This window comes from Bison bison, unplaced genomic scaffold (assembly GCF_000754665.1).
Source record: "Bison bison bison isolate TAMUID 2011002044 unplaced genomic scaffold, Bison_UMD1.0 scf7180017864160, whole genome shotgun sequence".
In the NCBI taxonomy this organism is placed as follows: Eukaryota; Metazoa; Chordata; class Mammalia; order Artiodactyla; family Bovidae; genus Bison; species Bison bison.
Genome location: NW_011494732.1, coordinates 6,277,158 through 6,292,069, shown reverse-complemented (window position 1 = coordinate 6,292,069; position 14,912 = coordinate 6,277,158). Strand labels below are relative to the sequence as shown.

The window sequence follows — 14,912 nt, the reverse complement described above, 5'->3', positions numbered from 1 at the left end:
TCAGAATGGACTGGTTGGATCTCCTTGCAGTCCAAGGGACTCTCAAGAGTCTTCTCCAACACCACAGTTCAAAGGCATCAATTCTTCGGCGCTCAGCCTTCTTCACAGTCCAACTCTCACATCCATACATGACCACAGGAAAAACCACAGCCTCAAGAAGGAGAAGCAATGTTCTGTTTTGTTACTGGCAGGCATACAGTAGGCATTCAATAACTTCCCAGGTGGCGCAGTTGCTAAAGAATCCATCTCCCAGTCCAGGAGAGGTGGGTTAGATCCCTGGATTGGGAAGATTCCCCAGAGAAGCAAAGGGCAACCTACACCAGTACTCCTGCCTGAAGAAGTCCATGGACAGAGGAGCCTGGCGGGCTGCAGTCCATGGGGTCACAAAAGTCGGACACGACTGAGCACACATGCATGGGCACATGGCAGGCACTCGATAACTATGTGGCACGTGAACAACTGTGTCAGATAGTCAGTGAGCTGGTGCTGTGCTCGGGTGTGAGTGGCAGTGGCACTGAGGAGCCTGGGTCCCCTCAGAGGAACTCTGCTCAGCTAGTCCAAGGGAGCCAGCGCTCAGTAGCTGCGATTATCACTGACTTCCCCAGGGAAGTGGTTCATGCGTGGGCGACTTCAGCCTCTTCTCTAAGCTAGTGTTCTGAGGTCTAAAATAGCGGCTCTACCTTGACAGCGCAAGTCAGGGCCCCAGCCCCAGTGTCTGAAGAGTTCTAGTCTGGCCTCCCACACAGACAGACTCCTGCTCTCAGAAGTGGAGAAGGTTAAGGTGGTGGGGGAGCGCGGAAAGGAAGAGGAGGATCTGGCAATTTCTGGGAACAGCCCTTTCAGAGAAGAAACAATTAATATTAGCTGTCTTGCCACACACACACACACACACACACATTTCTCTGTATACAGAACAAGAAGGACAGAAAGGAGAGAAAAAAGCAAATTTAACTTTATATGAATTTAACAGAAGAAATAAAAAAGCAAGTAAATATAAAAAATGATTGAGGGCAGAAAAATGTCCTTTTTTAAAATAAAAAAAAAGTTGTGGCTGTGACACATGGCACGTGGGGATCCTAGTTCCCAGACCAGGGATTGAACCCCACCCTCTGCACTGGGAGCTTGGAGTCTTTTAACCGCTGGACCACCGTGGAAGTCCTAGAAAAATGTTCTTTACCACAAAGACATATTCGTTTCTAAGAACTCCTACTAGGTTTATACTATACATTTATTTTGTAAAATTTTAAAGTAGAATATATATATTTTTTAAAAACCTAAGATGTTAATATCATTTTCTTACATTTAAGCAAATTTTAATTGAAAATAATATCAAACATCATCCTGATGTAAAAGATGAGGAAGTTTGCATACTTCCACTTGCTTTCAAGTCTACCACCTCACATTTTGTTAGTCATATTCTCTGTATGTTTTTCTTATTTCTCCTTTGTCTTTGATCTTTTTTTCTTTTTGTCTTGCGAATATTTTGACGTTACCTCCACTAAATGATCAAAACTGACATCGCCAATAATGGGATAAAGCAATAATGGGTATCACTTATGCTATTTTTCTGCTAAAAATGAGTGATCCAAATATCATCATGAGGAAACACTTGAGAAAACCAAAATGAAAAATTTTATATGTACAGGCCTGTTTTTATTTACTCATAAAAGACAAAGGCAGAGAATCATTGCAGATAAAGATGACTGAAGAGACCTGAGTCAACTGGATCCTGAATCAGGTAAAGAAAAAACCCACAAAAACTATAAAGGACACCACCACCAACTGCCAAAGCAGGAGTAGGGCCTGTACCTTAGATAACAGTGTTCCATTTCCTGAATTTGACAATCGCACTGTGGTTAGGTATTCTGTGTTTTATTTTCACAACTTTCCACAAAGCATAAAATGATTTCCAAATAAAAAGTTGGAATCACAACTCTATTCCCTCATCTGTAGTTCCCTAAACTGTCAGCTTAGCTGTCTATTTACCTGGATTTAGTACTCACCTCTAGTCCCTTTGCCCAGCTTCCCTCGATCTAGTAAGTCTTTGGTTTGGTTTTTTTTTCCCCTTTAATGTTTGGCTGCATGACATGTGGGATCTTAGGTCCCCAACCAGGGATTGAACCCACATCCCCTGCATTGGAAAGTAGGTTAACCAGTGGACCACCTGGGAAGTCCCAAGTCCTGTATTTTAAATCATGTCTTGCTTGGCTAAATTTTATCAGCAAGTAGCTACTTTGCAGGACTCACAGATGCTGCAGCTTCCAAGTTCTTTCATGTTCAGAAACATCTGTCTTCCTACCTGAATAATAACTGCCTGGATACAAGGCTCATGATCATATTTTCTGTCCATTAGAACTTGGGAAACAATGTAGTACGTTGTTTTTCCTTTTTTTCTGGCATTGAATGCAGCTGCAGTCGGCTGTTTTTTCTTTTTTAGGGAATCTGCTTTTTCTGCCTGGGGACCTGAAGAATTCTCTGTATATTTTCAGAAACACCTGTTAGGTCCCTGTCTATTTCTACATATTTAGCAGTTCTGATACTGTATGGCTTTGGTCCTCAGTTTGTTTCCTTAACTCTTCCTTATCTCCACTCAGCTTGTATTATTTCATCTTTGTCTCTTTAAACAGTTGTTTTATTTACATCACTAAAGTTTTTTTTAATATGTATTTATTTGGCTGCACCAGGTCTTAGTTGAAGCATGCAGGGTCTTTAGTGGTGGCATGCGAACACTTAGTTGTTGCATGTGGGAATCTAGTTCCCTGACCAGGGATCAAACCCTGGCCCCCTGCATGGGGAGTGCCCAGTCTTAGCCACTGGACCATCAGGAAAGTCCCTACATCATTTAAATTTTTATATAACACACAGCCATATTTTACTCTGGGTAATGCTTTCTCATGGCCTGAATTCCCCATCACTCTTTGGATTCCTAGGTTCCTTTCTTTACTTTTTTCCTCTTTTGGTACAGCATGTTTTCAGTTGCTCATCCTACCATGGGCAGCTCTGCTTAGACCTTCTATTTGCTCACATGTAATGTCAATGAATTGTCCTTTATGTCCTTCCTACTTTATCTGAGCCCTTTCATCTTCATGTTCAAGCTACAACTGAAAATTGGGTGCTGTGGGCTATACTTTCTGTAGTCAGAGGGCCCGGGGCAAGGATGGAGAGACTGCAATTCAAGTGATGAATAGAGTCTGCTATAGGTCTCTCTCTGAGCTTTCTCCTCTAGATCCTGCATCTCACCCAGTGTGTCGGCATAGAGGTAACTCTATTACCTGGCAGGTATTACAAGTTGGAAGGACTGATGCTGAAGCTGAAGCTTCAATACTTTGGCCACCTGATGTGAAGAGCTGACTCATTGGAAAAGACCCTGATGTTGGGAAAGACTGAGGGCAGGAGGAAAAGGGGGCAATAGAGGATGAGATGGTTGGGTGGCATCACTGACTCAATGGACATGAGTTTGAGCAAGCTCTGGGAGAGGACAGGGAAGCCTGGTGGGCTATAGTCCAAGGGGTTGCAAACAGTCAGGCACAACTGAGCAACTGAGCAGCATCATAAGTTGGCTCTTTCAACATCTACTCTCATTTCCTCTGTGTTTCCTTCCCTTTCTGCAGGAATCCAGACTCATCTCTGCAACTGGTGACACTATTACAGAGATCTGGAGGGTCTCCAAATGAAGAGATAAATGCCGTGAAGAGGAGCCCTCTGCTTGGCCTTCCCCCTGCTTCCTTCCAGAAAGTTCTGCAAGGTCTACATGTTTAAGTCATAAAAAAAAAAAAAAAAAAGACTCATTGAGATTGAGAAGATGAAACCTCCATGCTTAAGGACAGCAGCAGAGCCAAGAGGGAGGGTAGGCTTCCCTGAGGAAGTTCTGGAGTGGCTGTACCCACTGGTACTACCTACCTGTGCATTTATCATCATTTGAAGTAGGGGTGGGGGGGAAACCCACCCATTCCCACCCAACCCTCATTTACTTAAGCCATTCTGTTGGCTGGACTAGCTGTGGAAAATGACAGCTAGCACTTTCTTCCAGGTCTGGTAGAATCCTGAGTGGTAGCAGAGGGCTCCTTAGCCTCAAAGCTCTTTCCTTGGCTGCCTACTTACTCCCTTTAGTCTAGTTTTCTCCAAACTGGGGGTGAGGGGAGTTAGAGTGAAATTCTGGGAATTTTGCTATCTGTTTTCCTTTCTCTTACCACTATGAACACAGAGTCAGGCCACTGTCAATTTCAGCGTTTACAATAGGAAACTGGTTGGCTTTGCTGGATTTTCCTGGAGCTCTTGTTATTTATTTATTCTTTATCATTTAAAAAAATTATTTAATTTGTTTGTTTACTTATGGCTGAGCTGGGTCTTTGCTGCTGCTTGTGGGCTTTCTCTGGCTGTGGAGCATGGGCTCTAGGCACTTACGGGCTTAGTCAGCCTGTCGCATGAGGGATCTTCTCAGACCAGGGATCAAACCCATGTCCCTTGTATTGGCAAGTGGCTTCTTAACCAGGGAAGCCCCTGGAGCCCCTTTTAATAGCTGAATAAGTGTGTGTCTTTCATTAGGTATTGAGGGAGAGAGATTCTGGGATCAACCTTCACTCGCCCCCTACTTGCCCATGAGCACCCCCACTTCAGCCCAGATTAAAATTTGATGGCTGATGATCACTACTTTTCCAAAATGAAACATGACGAGCTAAAAATAGTGCTTCCTTTCTAAACATTCAGGTCTGGGAATGCAGGCTTATGTAAAAGGCAGGTGATTATTCATGGATCAATTGAGATGATAACCCCTAGTCTTTTGTGTACTGCATCTGTCATATCCTCTGGGAGGAGGAACTGTTGATGAAACACCGTGACTGAGTCATCTAATATCTGTCTCGTTTCCATAAGCCAACTGTGACCTCATTTTGCGAATAACCAGGGGGAAAAAAATCAGCACTGTTCCCATAGTGACAGTTCAGTGTCTCTGCAGCCCTCCCGGGGGAGAAAACACGTGCAGTTTGGGAATGATAAATCAGACATTCCGAAAGTGACTCCCTAAGGTGACTGCCTCTATAGAAGAACTCACATCACTCGGATTATTTTTAGTATTTTCTCTATGAAAAGAATAATGCACTGCATGGTTTTCTTAATCCTGAAACCACGTGACCCTGCCTGAATCCACTGTACGAATCTACCATCCACATGGGGCGCATGGCCCGCTTATGCTGCGGTTGGATTTTGGCAACCACGACCTCTCTGAAACAAAGTCAGGAGACTGGAAGTGAGTGGACTTGTGTGAGAGAAGTGGAAGGGGCAAGTCTCACAGTCTCTGCATCGTATTCTGCAAAAAAGGACTGAAGGGCCTGGCTGAAAATGAGGAACTTATTTCATCACCCGTTCACTCCTTCATTCACTCAACCTGCATGTCTTGCTCTAGGAGTCCTACTGTCTCAGCGCCAGGTGGGGAAAGAGCCTGAGTTCCGAGTGTCACACACAGAGAGCCAAGAAGGAGATTGTGACCCAAACCAGGGAAGGCAGCGGCCACCTGGAGAGGAAAGATGACGACCAGCAGAGAGGCCAAGTGCACCGAGTGGGGGACGAGGAAGAAGACCTGGAAAAGCAGACACACAAATAGCAAGTGATGTGGTGTGGTGGGAGAGGAAAGAGAAACATGAGCAAACGGTGTGGAGGAAGCTGAAGGAGGAGAGTCAGAACGTCCACAGAGGGCGGAAGGAGCCACGCAAGTGTGCAGACACCACAGGGAAGCCATCCTTCACGCCAGAGTGCACTGGGAACGGCAGGAAGCAGACTGGAGGGGGCGGGGAAGCAGAGGGGGAGGTGAGAAACAGGGCACAAAGCAGACTATTCAAAGTTTGGAAGTAAAGATGAGGAGAAGATAGGGCTGCGAGTGTCAACAGTGTGGCTAGGCTGAGCACTGCTTTTAGGAAAACAAGGAGGCTTTCCCAACCCTCAGAAGACCCGAAGGGGCGATGAGAGGTAGCAGCTCCTGTCACGGATGGAGGCTTCAGGAGGGATGTGAGGCAGTCTGAACGGTGGAGGAGCCTAAGACACCTGAAGCAGACAAGCAAAATGCGGTCTATCCCTTCGGTAAAATACAACTCGGCCACGGAAAGAAATGAAATCCTGACACAGGCTACAGCATGGATGCGCCTCAATATGCTATGAAAAGCCAGATGCAAATGGACACGTACTGTCTATTGCCACTTTTGTGAAATGTAGAGAATAAGCAAATATGCCCGGATTAAAAATGGATTAGTGGTTGGCAGGGCTGGGAGGATGGAGGAATGGGGAGTGGCTGCTTACTGGAGTTTTCTTTGTGGGGGGGCTGGTGATGATGTTCTAGATAGAGGTGATGGTCACACAGCGCTGTAAATGACCTAAGTGCAACTGAGTTGCACACTGTAAATTGGTTAAAACAGTACATTTATGCAGTGTGTATTTGAACACGTGCACACACCCAAAACCTGAAGCAGCACAAAACCAGTCGGCCATCAGGCGGGAAACAATGTGAGCGCAAACCGTCCACAGCAATTATAATGACAATCCTCAAAACCGTCCATCATGAGAAAGGGTAAATTACGTTATCTAGTTGGTTGAGTCATATGAAATTGCAAAACAATAGCAATTCCATATGTCCAATCTAACATAGCCTCTTTGAAAAGAGGAGGCACTCTGTAACATTTTGTAAGGATTTCTGTTACAGGTGATGCCAGCTAACGCCAACACTTCCGCCTCTCACAACCCTAACTGATCTTGGTTATCACTCCCCTCCCCTCTTAAAATGAAAATCCTGCTTGAGAAAGGGGACTTAAGAGACCCATTTTTCACTGCAAGGGACAATATCTGATGGAGCAGACCACAAAGAATGCGCACGTGTGGGTTCTGCTTCTGGCTTGGTCAGCTGGGTTCTCGAGGGCTACGAGCCAGAGCAGGTGAGCCTGCCAACTGTTCCAACACTTCTTCCGGGGGGAACATGGCACCCAGGTGTCAATCAAGGCAGATGTGGGTTCTAATGAAGCACAGAGTGGATCGTCTCTCTACCTTCCATCAGCCAGTCCTGCTCTCTGTTAGCCCTCGTTATTTCAGAGCTTCCTACATCAGCTTTTAAGACGATAAAAGGAGAGGACATTCTACAAAACCAGTCACAGGGACACAGGGATTCCTTTATTGCAACAAATCATCTCACTTGCAAATAACACACAGGAAATGAAATAGTTCTCTTCACAAAAGGCTTCTTGAGGAAATCAAAACCCTTGGCCAATATTCCCAGTGAGAGCCTTAAGATGTAGAACAGATTCTGGGATCCCTTGGGTTTTCTAAGCAAAATAAGTATTTGAGGTAGAAAAAAAAAGTAATGGTAGGATTGAAAGTGCATTTTTATAGTACTATTTGACCCCACCTACTCCATTCCTGGTTCAGAGGGTTTTTCTTTTTTTCTTTTAATCTTAACACTTAATGATGAAGTACAAAGAAATAAGTTTTATTCTCAGCAAAGGATAGTAGCAGGCCAACAGACTTACGAGTTAGTCAGGCATGAGTTCTGATCTTGGCTCCTCCGCTGCCTGGCTGTGTGTCCTTGGTGAAGTGCTTCATGTTTGAGCCTCAGCTTCCTTCCTATAATGTAACCTCACTATTGCAGGTATGATGATTCTATGAAACAACGGCAGAACAATCTGCTCAGCGATTGAAACACAGTCAGCGAACTTTTGCGCCGCTGAGCAAAGGGAACAGGAAGGAACTCAGGTCCAGGTCAGCGTTTATCTGTCCCACATTCAGTCTTTACTGTCTTCACTTTAGCATGAAACACTGGATATTTCTACAGCACTACAATTAAAATTCTTTTTTTTTTTTTTTAATTTATTTGGCTGCACTAGGTGTCAGTTGCCGCATGCAGGATCTAGTTCCCTGACCAGGGATTGAACCCAGGCCCCCTGCATTGGGAGCATGGAATCTTAACCACTGCCCACCAGGGAAGTCCCCCCTCCGCTTCAGCTCTTTTTCTGAAATAGGGTTTCTGCCCAACTCTGTAGTATATTTCTGAACAAAGCTTATGGATAGTTTGGCTCAACCATAGCAAGCAACAAAGTGGAAATTCGTGATTTTACACAAGTAAACGGCTTGTGAAGACTGCTTGGAGTCTAGATCTCTGGACTCTTGGAGATTATGTAGTAAGAGTAATAAGAGCCGATGAATGAATCAATCTTCTTTAGCCTAAGTTACTTTCAATGGGGAGATTCTCTCCACTCTTTTGAGACGTACGCACGTCAAGTGAAGCGTTATCTGCGGTCTTCCTCGGTGCTCACCATGGACATTCTCTCACGTCACAGCCTATCGTGGTTTGGTTCCCAGCCGCCTGCTTCTCTCTCCAGAGTAAAACTCAAAGGACAAAACCACCCCCTATTTAAACGGAAGCCACTGCCCTAGCTGCTGCTTGCAGGTGCTGTTTCCTAACACTCTTCAAAGTCTCCGCGTTTCAAATTGCTAGTCACAAAACCTTTTCAAAAGGAAGGTAAATTTGAATCCCAAGGCAAAAGAGGAAGAGCTGGCAGATGGAGAGAAGCCCTGAAAACCCCTGCCTGAGGAACCGTGAGGCGTCACTCCTAAGTCTGCCGGTTCTGAGTGACAGACAAGAGAAATGTAATCAACGATCCAGTCAAGGTCACAACATAAGACAAGAAGCTGACCTCTGTGTGTTCCTCCCACTAGTGGGATCCACGCTCTCCACCAAAGATGTTCCGTGAGATGAGATAAAAGGAGACAGACAGACTCAGCACTTGGCTGAGATCCTTCCCTTGCGAGTCCTTACAGACACGCTGATGTCAGAGGTGCCCAGTGTTTCACACACTGGTTTGAGCCAGGAAGAAAAGAACCTTGTCTGGTCCAAGGGCTTCTGTTTTTCATGAACCCCACTCTCTCACATACCGACCAAAGCAGAGTGCAGTGACCCCGTTTAAGTCAACCCACTCTGATTCTTTCCCTGACCCAAATCAGAATCTGACACGCGTCTCCGACACTACCGGCTGAGTGAGGCTGAGCACGTGACTACCTTCTGGTGCTTCCGCTTCCTCTTTAACACATGGAGTGATGACAGGGCCAGCTCACAGGAGGACGGCTGTCAGGTATTTGTGCCTGTCTCACAGTAAGGTAAGAGCCACTGAGCGTGAGTTATAGTCACCAAGAGCGTCGCTTGTCATCCTGGGGTCTGGAGAGATGGGCCATTTCTCCCACGAAGGAGGGTCATTGTGGAGAGCTCTAATGAAGACTTACAAGTCTGAAATCAATTCTCCAAAGAGTGCTTTCACCACAAACGACGCCACATCGATGGACAGTCAGTACAAATTACTCCAGAATACTCCATCCAAATGAGAAATAATGTTTGCAAAATATGCTTGGGGAAAAAAAAATTTCCCCTTGACATGCAAAGCAAAGAATAATGACCACGTGGTAAAATTCTCTTTAAAATGTCTTTTTTTTTTTTTTTGAGTTTCTGCTCTGAGGCCAGATGTGGCTAACAGTCTAGCATTTTGATTCAAGAATTAAAAAAAAAAAGAATAGGGCATTCTTTAAAATCAGTTTTCCTTCACTGTTTAATGAGCTTATCAGAAACCTTTATAATTTAAATAGGGAAACAAGTGGGTTGTGGTTAGCTTCTAGTTCATTCCAGGTATAACACACATTTCATAAACCAATGCATCAGTGCACAGGTATACACAGTTCCCTTAGGAGCTGTTTAAACATTGTTTTTTACTTAAAAGAAAAGCAGAGTTCTATTTAAAAACAGCTTCCAACCTTCACACCAAATCTGTATTCTTGGAACCTTCTTCTTAAAATCAATTTTGATGAAAGAAAAAAAACATCTTAGAGAAAAAAAACAAAACTGAAACCAAGGCAGGAGGCAAAACATACTGTCCCTTTCCATTTATGCATTGCCATAAGATCATCTGATAAAAAATCTTATTTTCTCCTTGCTTGCAAGTTCCCGGTGTTTTTTTTTTTTTTTTAAAGGACTTGTCAGCTCGCTCCTACCTAAGTGCTATAGCAGCATGCTTGAAAATGAGGGGACATAAAACACAGGTGACTTGAGATCCCACTGGAATGACCCAACCACATCAAGCACAGTCTCCGAGGAGCCTCCGCGAGCCCTGCCCAAGGCAGCAGCAGATGCTGGCCTGGCAGGGCCAGGGGTGCCCACCCCGACGGACGCCCACTGACCTTTTGGTGACTGGTGACTTCGTCCCTGCTCCTCCCCAGCTCCTCGTTAAGTTTCACGTTCTCTTCTTGCAGCGCTGAGAGCTGCTGGGACTTCTGAGCTGCTGCCTGCTTTAGGGTTTCTCTGCAAGGACAGCGAGTGTGGGGTTACCATAGAAACAAGACAGGCAAGGAAACTGTGGGAGACAACCAACTCCACTGCACCGGGGAAAATATATCTGGGTCACGTGCCTGATAGGATCTGTAATAACAGGAGGCAGTATTGTCTACCTGCAGGAGGGGCCAAACGGCTTTAACCTCTCAGGGGGAGGACTGCTGCCTGCAATTATTACTTTTTTTTTTTTCCCCCCAAACCTAATCAACACTACATCTACTCTCTCACCACCCACACTTACCCCACTTCTAAATACTCCCCACACAAAAAAGCAATGTTACTCTCTAAAATAAATGACAGATGAAATGGCCGGTATTCCCTTTGTTTCCCTTAGAAAATTAAATACACTACATTGATAGTGATCTCCATCATTGCCACAGTATTCTGCTCTAATTGTACAAATCTGTAATCTTTTTTTTTTAGGAAGAAATGTAAAGCTGATAGTTCCATTTGCTAGCATTTGTCAGAATCAAGTGTTGCCGTGAATCTGGGTATATTTTCAGGATGACTAAAGGTGAAATGCCCAAAGGAAATGCAGTTTTCTAATTACAGAACAAGTGTTTAATTTTGATTATATTCTTTCCATACTGTTGACTTGTAATTAAAAGAAGCAAATAAAAATACAGCTTGCTGACCATACATATTATGAATATCAGCATATAAAATGTGAGCAGGGTAAACACATGTATTAAACATCTTCCTATTATTAAGCTTGACTAAAATATATATATCCCAAATTATCCTTTACATGTGGATATTCAAAATAGTTTATTGGATTGTTGGATTTTAGTTTTAAACCATAGAAGGTGGTTTTGATGCAATTATGAATTTTAAGTCTGGGCTGGCCACACTCCATTTAGTGAGCTGTCATAACGTGGCTGAATTCTGAATCAAGTCATCTGGGTATGATTCCATCTGCTGATGCATGAACACGTCTATTTTTAACCTCAGTGGTCTAATGGGTGGCAGTATTTGGTACCTGCAGTTTTCTTGATTTTTAACTCTCCATGTACCTATAACATACCTATAGGGCTAACCTTGTGAAGATATAGGGGAATATGTCAACACGAAAATTCTCTTAGCATATTAAAATTGGCATTTGATAGAGATGTTTATTTAGCAAGTGAAGAAAAACTAAGAAGGAATTTTAGACTCAAAAGCTGGGAGGCTTGATTTCAATTATGGATCAACACACACATACATACACATACACACACTACAAGTAAAGTTTATCTTCTGGCTAAAGTCTATCAATTCTTGATAAATTAGAGGATTTTACTTATGATGAAATCATCATAAGCCAAACCTTTTATTCCCAAGTGATCACAACCTTCATTAGGAGCTATTTGGGCTCAGCATTTGTGTGGCCTGTCAGTGGTAAGTTCTTGATCCTGTTCTTTCTCTCTTACACATTTTCATCCTTAAAAAAATTTTAAAACCTTGGTTTCCATTAAGAGCCCCCAGTAAGGAAAATTAAAACAAGGAGTCAGGAAATATCAAGATGCCCTAAGATTTATACAAATGATATATGTTCAATGTTTTAAAATCTACAGTATGATTTCATGTACATTTTCTCATTTAATCCCCAAAGCCCAAGGAGGCTCATGTTGTTATTTATATTTTAAAGATGACAAAATTCAAGCTCAGGGAAGTGAAAAGATTTGCCCCAAGTAAGTTGTAGAATCAAGAGAGCTAGAGGTAGAACTGGCAGACAGACCTCAGTTGTGGTCTGAACATAGAAACATCTTTCAACTTTTCTTTAGACCAGAGGAGAGATATGTACATTTCATAGATAGAGGACGCTCCAACAGCCCACCTCCTGGACGTACTCTAAGGAATAATTCTGAAAATACCTACAAATATATTTCTCACAATTTTATAAGCTGCTTTTTCTTCCCTATGTATATAACGACATCTTGTAAAACAAAAGAAGACTCACGATTTTAAAACTGAGATGCAAAATAAACACTGCTGATATTGACTTGCAAACATTCTACTGAGCAATCTATCATAAATTTAATAATTACCATGCTAAACATATTCTACTTTTAAAAAATATTTATTTATTTGGTTATACCAGGTCTTAGTTGTGGCATGTAGGATTTAGTTCCTTGACTAGGAATTGAACCTGGGCCCCATGCATTGAGGGCCTAGTCTTAGCCACTAGACCACCAGGGAAGTCCTAGTATATTCTAGTTTTACGACTGAGCCAGGTGAGTAATTAAAGGCAAAAATTAGATTGCTTATGTCATTTTCCTTCAGAGTCAAAAACTACACACCAGAGATACACAATTTTGTTCTCTTTCCAACTAAAAATAGGACCTGGCTAGCCAAAATCAAGAGTTTTCCTAAAACCAGTTTAGGAAATGGCATAGAGGAAAAGGGACGTTTAGTTGCCAGGGCTGGCTGAGTTTCCAGGGCCAAGGGCAAGATTCCTACGGCTGGTTCCTATTAGAACTCCTGGGTTTGCAGAGGTGTCCCTTTTCCTCCAGGAACGCCAGTCCTGGCAGGCAATGAGAAACACCTGAAAAGCTCCAGCGCCCATGAAGATCCCGGGTATGTGGTAAACCACAAAACTCAAAGAGCTGCTCCTCCTCTAGCTCAGAGCACAGTAAAATGACTGCGGGTCTCTTTTTGAGCAGCACTGTTCTCATGACACAGTACATTTATATCAGCTGGTCCCTGAAATGTGGCCAAGGCTCAGGCAGGGAACAATGAGTCACTGGGGGTGTGTTTGGGGAGGGCGCTTTCAACCCACTCCTCACACCTCCCTCCCGCGGCTTCTCACAAACGTCACTGCTGTGTCTCCCGCTGCCCCTGTGTCCTGCTCTGAGTCTGGGCCATGCTGTGCCAAGCTACTGACACGGGGCAAGGTTCTTGTAGCCGTGGGGAGCCAGGAAAAACGGCAGACTGGCAGTAGCAGCTCCTCCTTGCATGAACTACTCCCCTCGGGGAAGGGAGATGTGGGAACCCAGCCCTGCGAGGAAGGCAGGCCCAGGTGAGGTGGGCGGCGGTATGGCTCATGGGTTTTTGCTCCCGTGGGCCTACAGGCGCGGCCTCAGCTTTTGTTATTCAACGGGGTCTTTCAGCAAGGGCACACAGAGTGAGCTTCTCTCTTGGCAGAAGTGAGACCACCCCATGCTGACTAGGGGTGGAGACAGAACAGAAAGACTTGAGTGAGGACGGGGACACATAAATCTAGACCAGTGTGACGACCCTTACAGGAGGCTCCTGCAGGGTGCTGCAGGACAGGGGATTTTATCTGACTCCCCGGGGCTGTGATACGTCCGCTCTGGCCCTGCCCCTCCATTACCTAGTACGGCCCAGGGAGCTCAGAGGTGGGATTATGGCACGGGGAGGTTGGTGAGGGAATCTTCTCCCGATGCTCAGATCCTCCCTCACCAGATGCCTGTGTGACACAGATGAACTGAAGTCAATGTAGTGCTCCAGACCCCCAGGCCGGCAGGGCTACTGTGTCACGGGGTCAGGGGAGATCCCTAACTGTAGCTGAACCTCCCCTCTCTGAACAGCTTCGAATTTTTTTCCCCATCATAGAAAAAGCAATGGCTGTTTCTATTTATGCTGTTTAGCCTTGGCAGACCAGGAGAGTCAAGCCTCTCCTGGAGGCCACCACCACAACTCTACACATATACATAGGTGTAAATGGAACTGTTGGGAGCTGTTTAAATACCGTCTAGAGCAATATCACTAAAACGAAGACTGACGAAAGGATCCATCGTCAGCGTTGTGAGCTGTCCATCCCAGGTAAGTAGCCCAGAGAAGACCTCTTCTAGGAGGATTTTAGGAACTCACAGAAGAACTACAGATAATATACTAATCTAACCCAAGCTTGATCAACAAGCAGTATTGAGGATGCCAACTTGGGAAGAGGAGTTTGGAATTGATGCTTTTGTTTCTGTTTGAATCTCATCTATTTGTTTGAGCAGAACTGGAAATAAATGCAAACCCTTGAAGGGCAGAGTCCACATACAATTCATTTTTGGATCCTTCCTAGCTCAACTGTACCTAGCAGAAGGGCCTTCCTCAAATGTTCACCAGATTAACTGGCTTTAAATGTTCGGTTCACACAGTTGATACCGAGTAGTTCTCAGAACAGATAAGCAAAATGAAATCTACTCTGTAACTACCACTTACAGTGCCAGATAAATAACCATCTGCAGCAGTTATAAGAACCAAACTCGAAAGGCGGTATTGACAAAGGAAACACAGGCAGCCTGTCTGCCTAAAATATAGGCAGCAGACTGATGAGTAAACTCGGATTAGAAAAAGGCTTTCAAAGTTCTGCTCATTTAATGTCCACACCAGAAGATTAGATTACTCTTAAAATCAAGACTATTTGATACTCTTCAAAGTGCATGCTTTCCCCCACCCCCTATTGAAAGTATTTTAAGGGATTAATTAATAGAAGGTCTGATGTTTCCTAATGTTGAGATTAGCTACCACATAAGCATACTATTTTTTTTAAATGTTATTATTGGGGTATAGTTGCTTTATAATGTTGTATTAGTTTCTGCTGTACTACAACGTGAATCATATATATGAT

General features: G+C 44.0%; 1 protein-coding gene across 9 annotated transcripts in view; it reads right to left on the bottom strand.

The window, feature by feature from the left end:
* Positions 1–14,912, bottom strand: part of CLIP1 (CAP-GLY domain containing linker protein 1) — a 118,005-nt gene that overhangs the window by 17,211 nt on the left and 85,882 nt on the right. For all 9 annotated transcript variants that reach the window (XM_010841319.1, XM_010841322.1, XM_010841326.1 and 6 more), the window contains one exon: positions 10,198–10,318. In XM_010841319.1, coding sequence (XP_010839621.1) covers positions 10,198–10,318 — 121 coding nt within the window. The remainder of the gene's footprint in view (positions 1–10,197; positions 10,319–14,912) is intronic.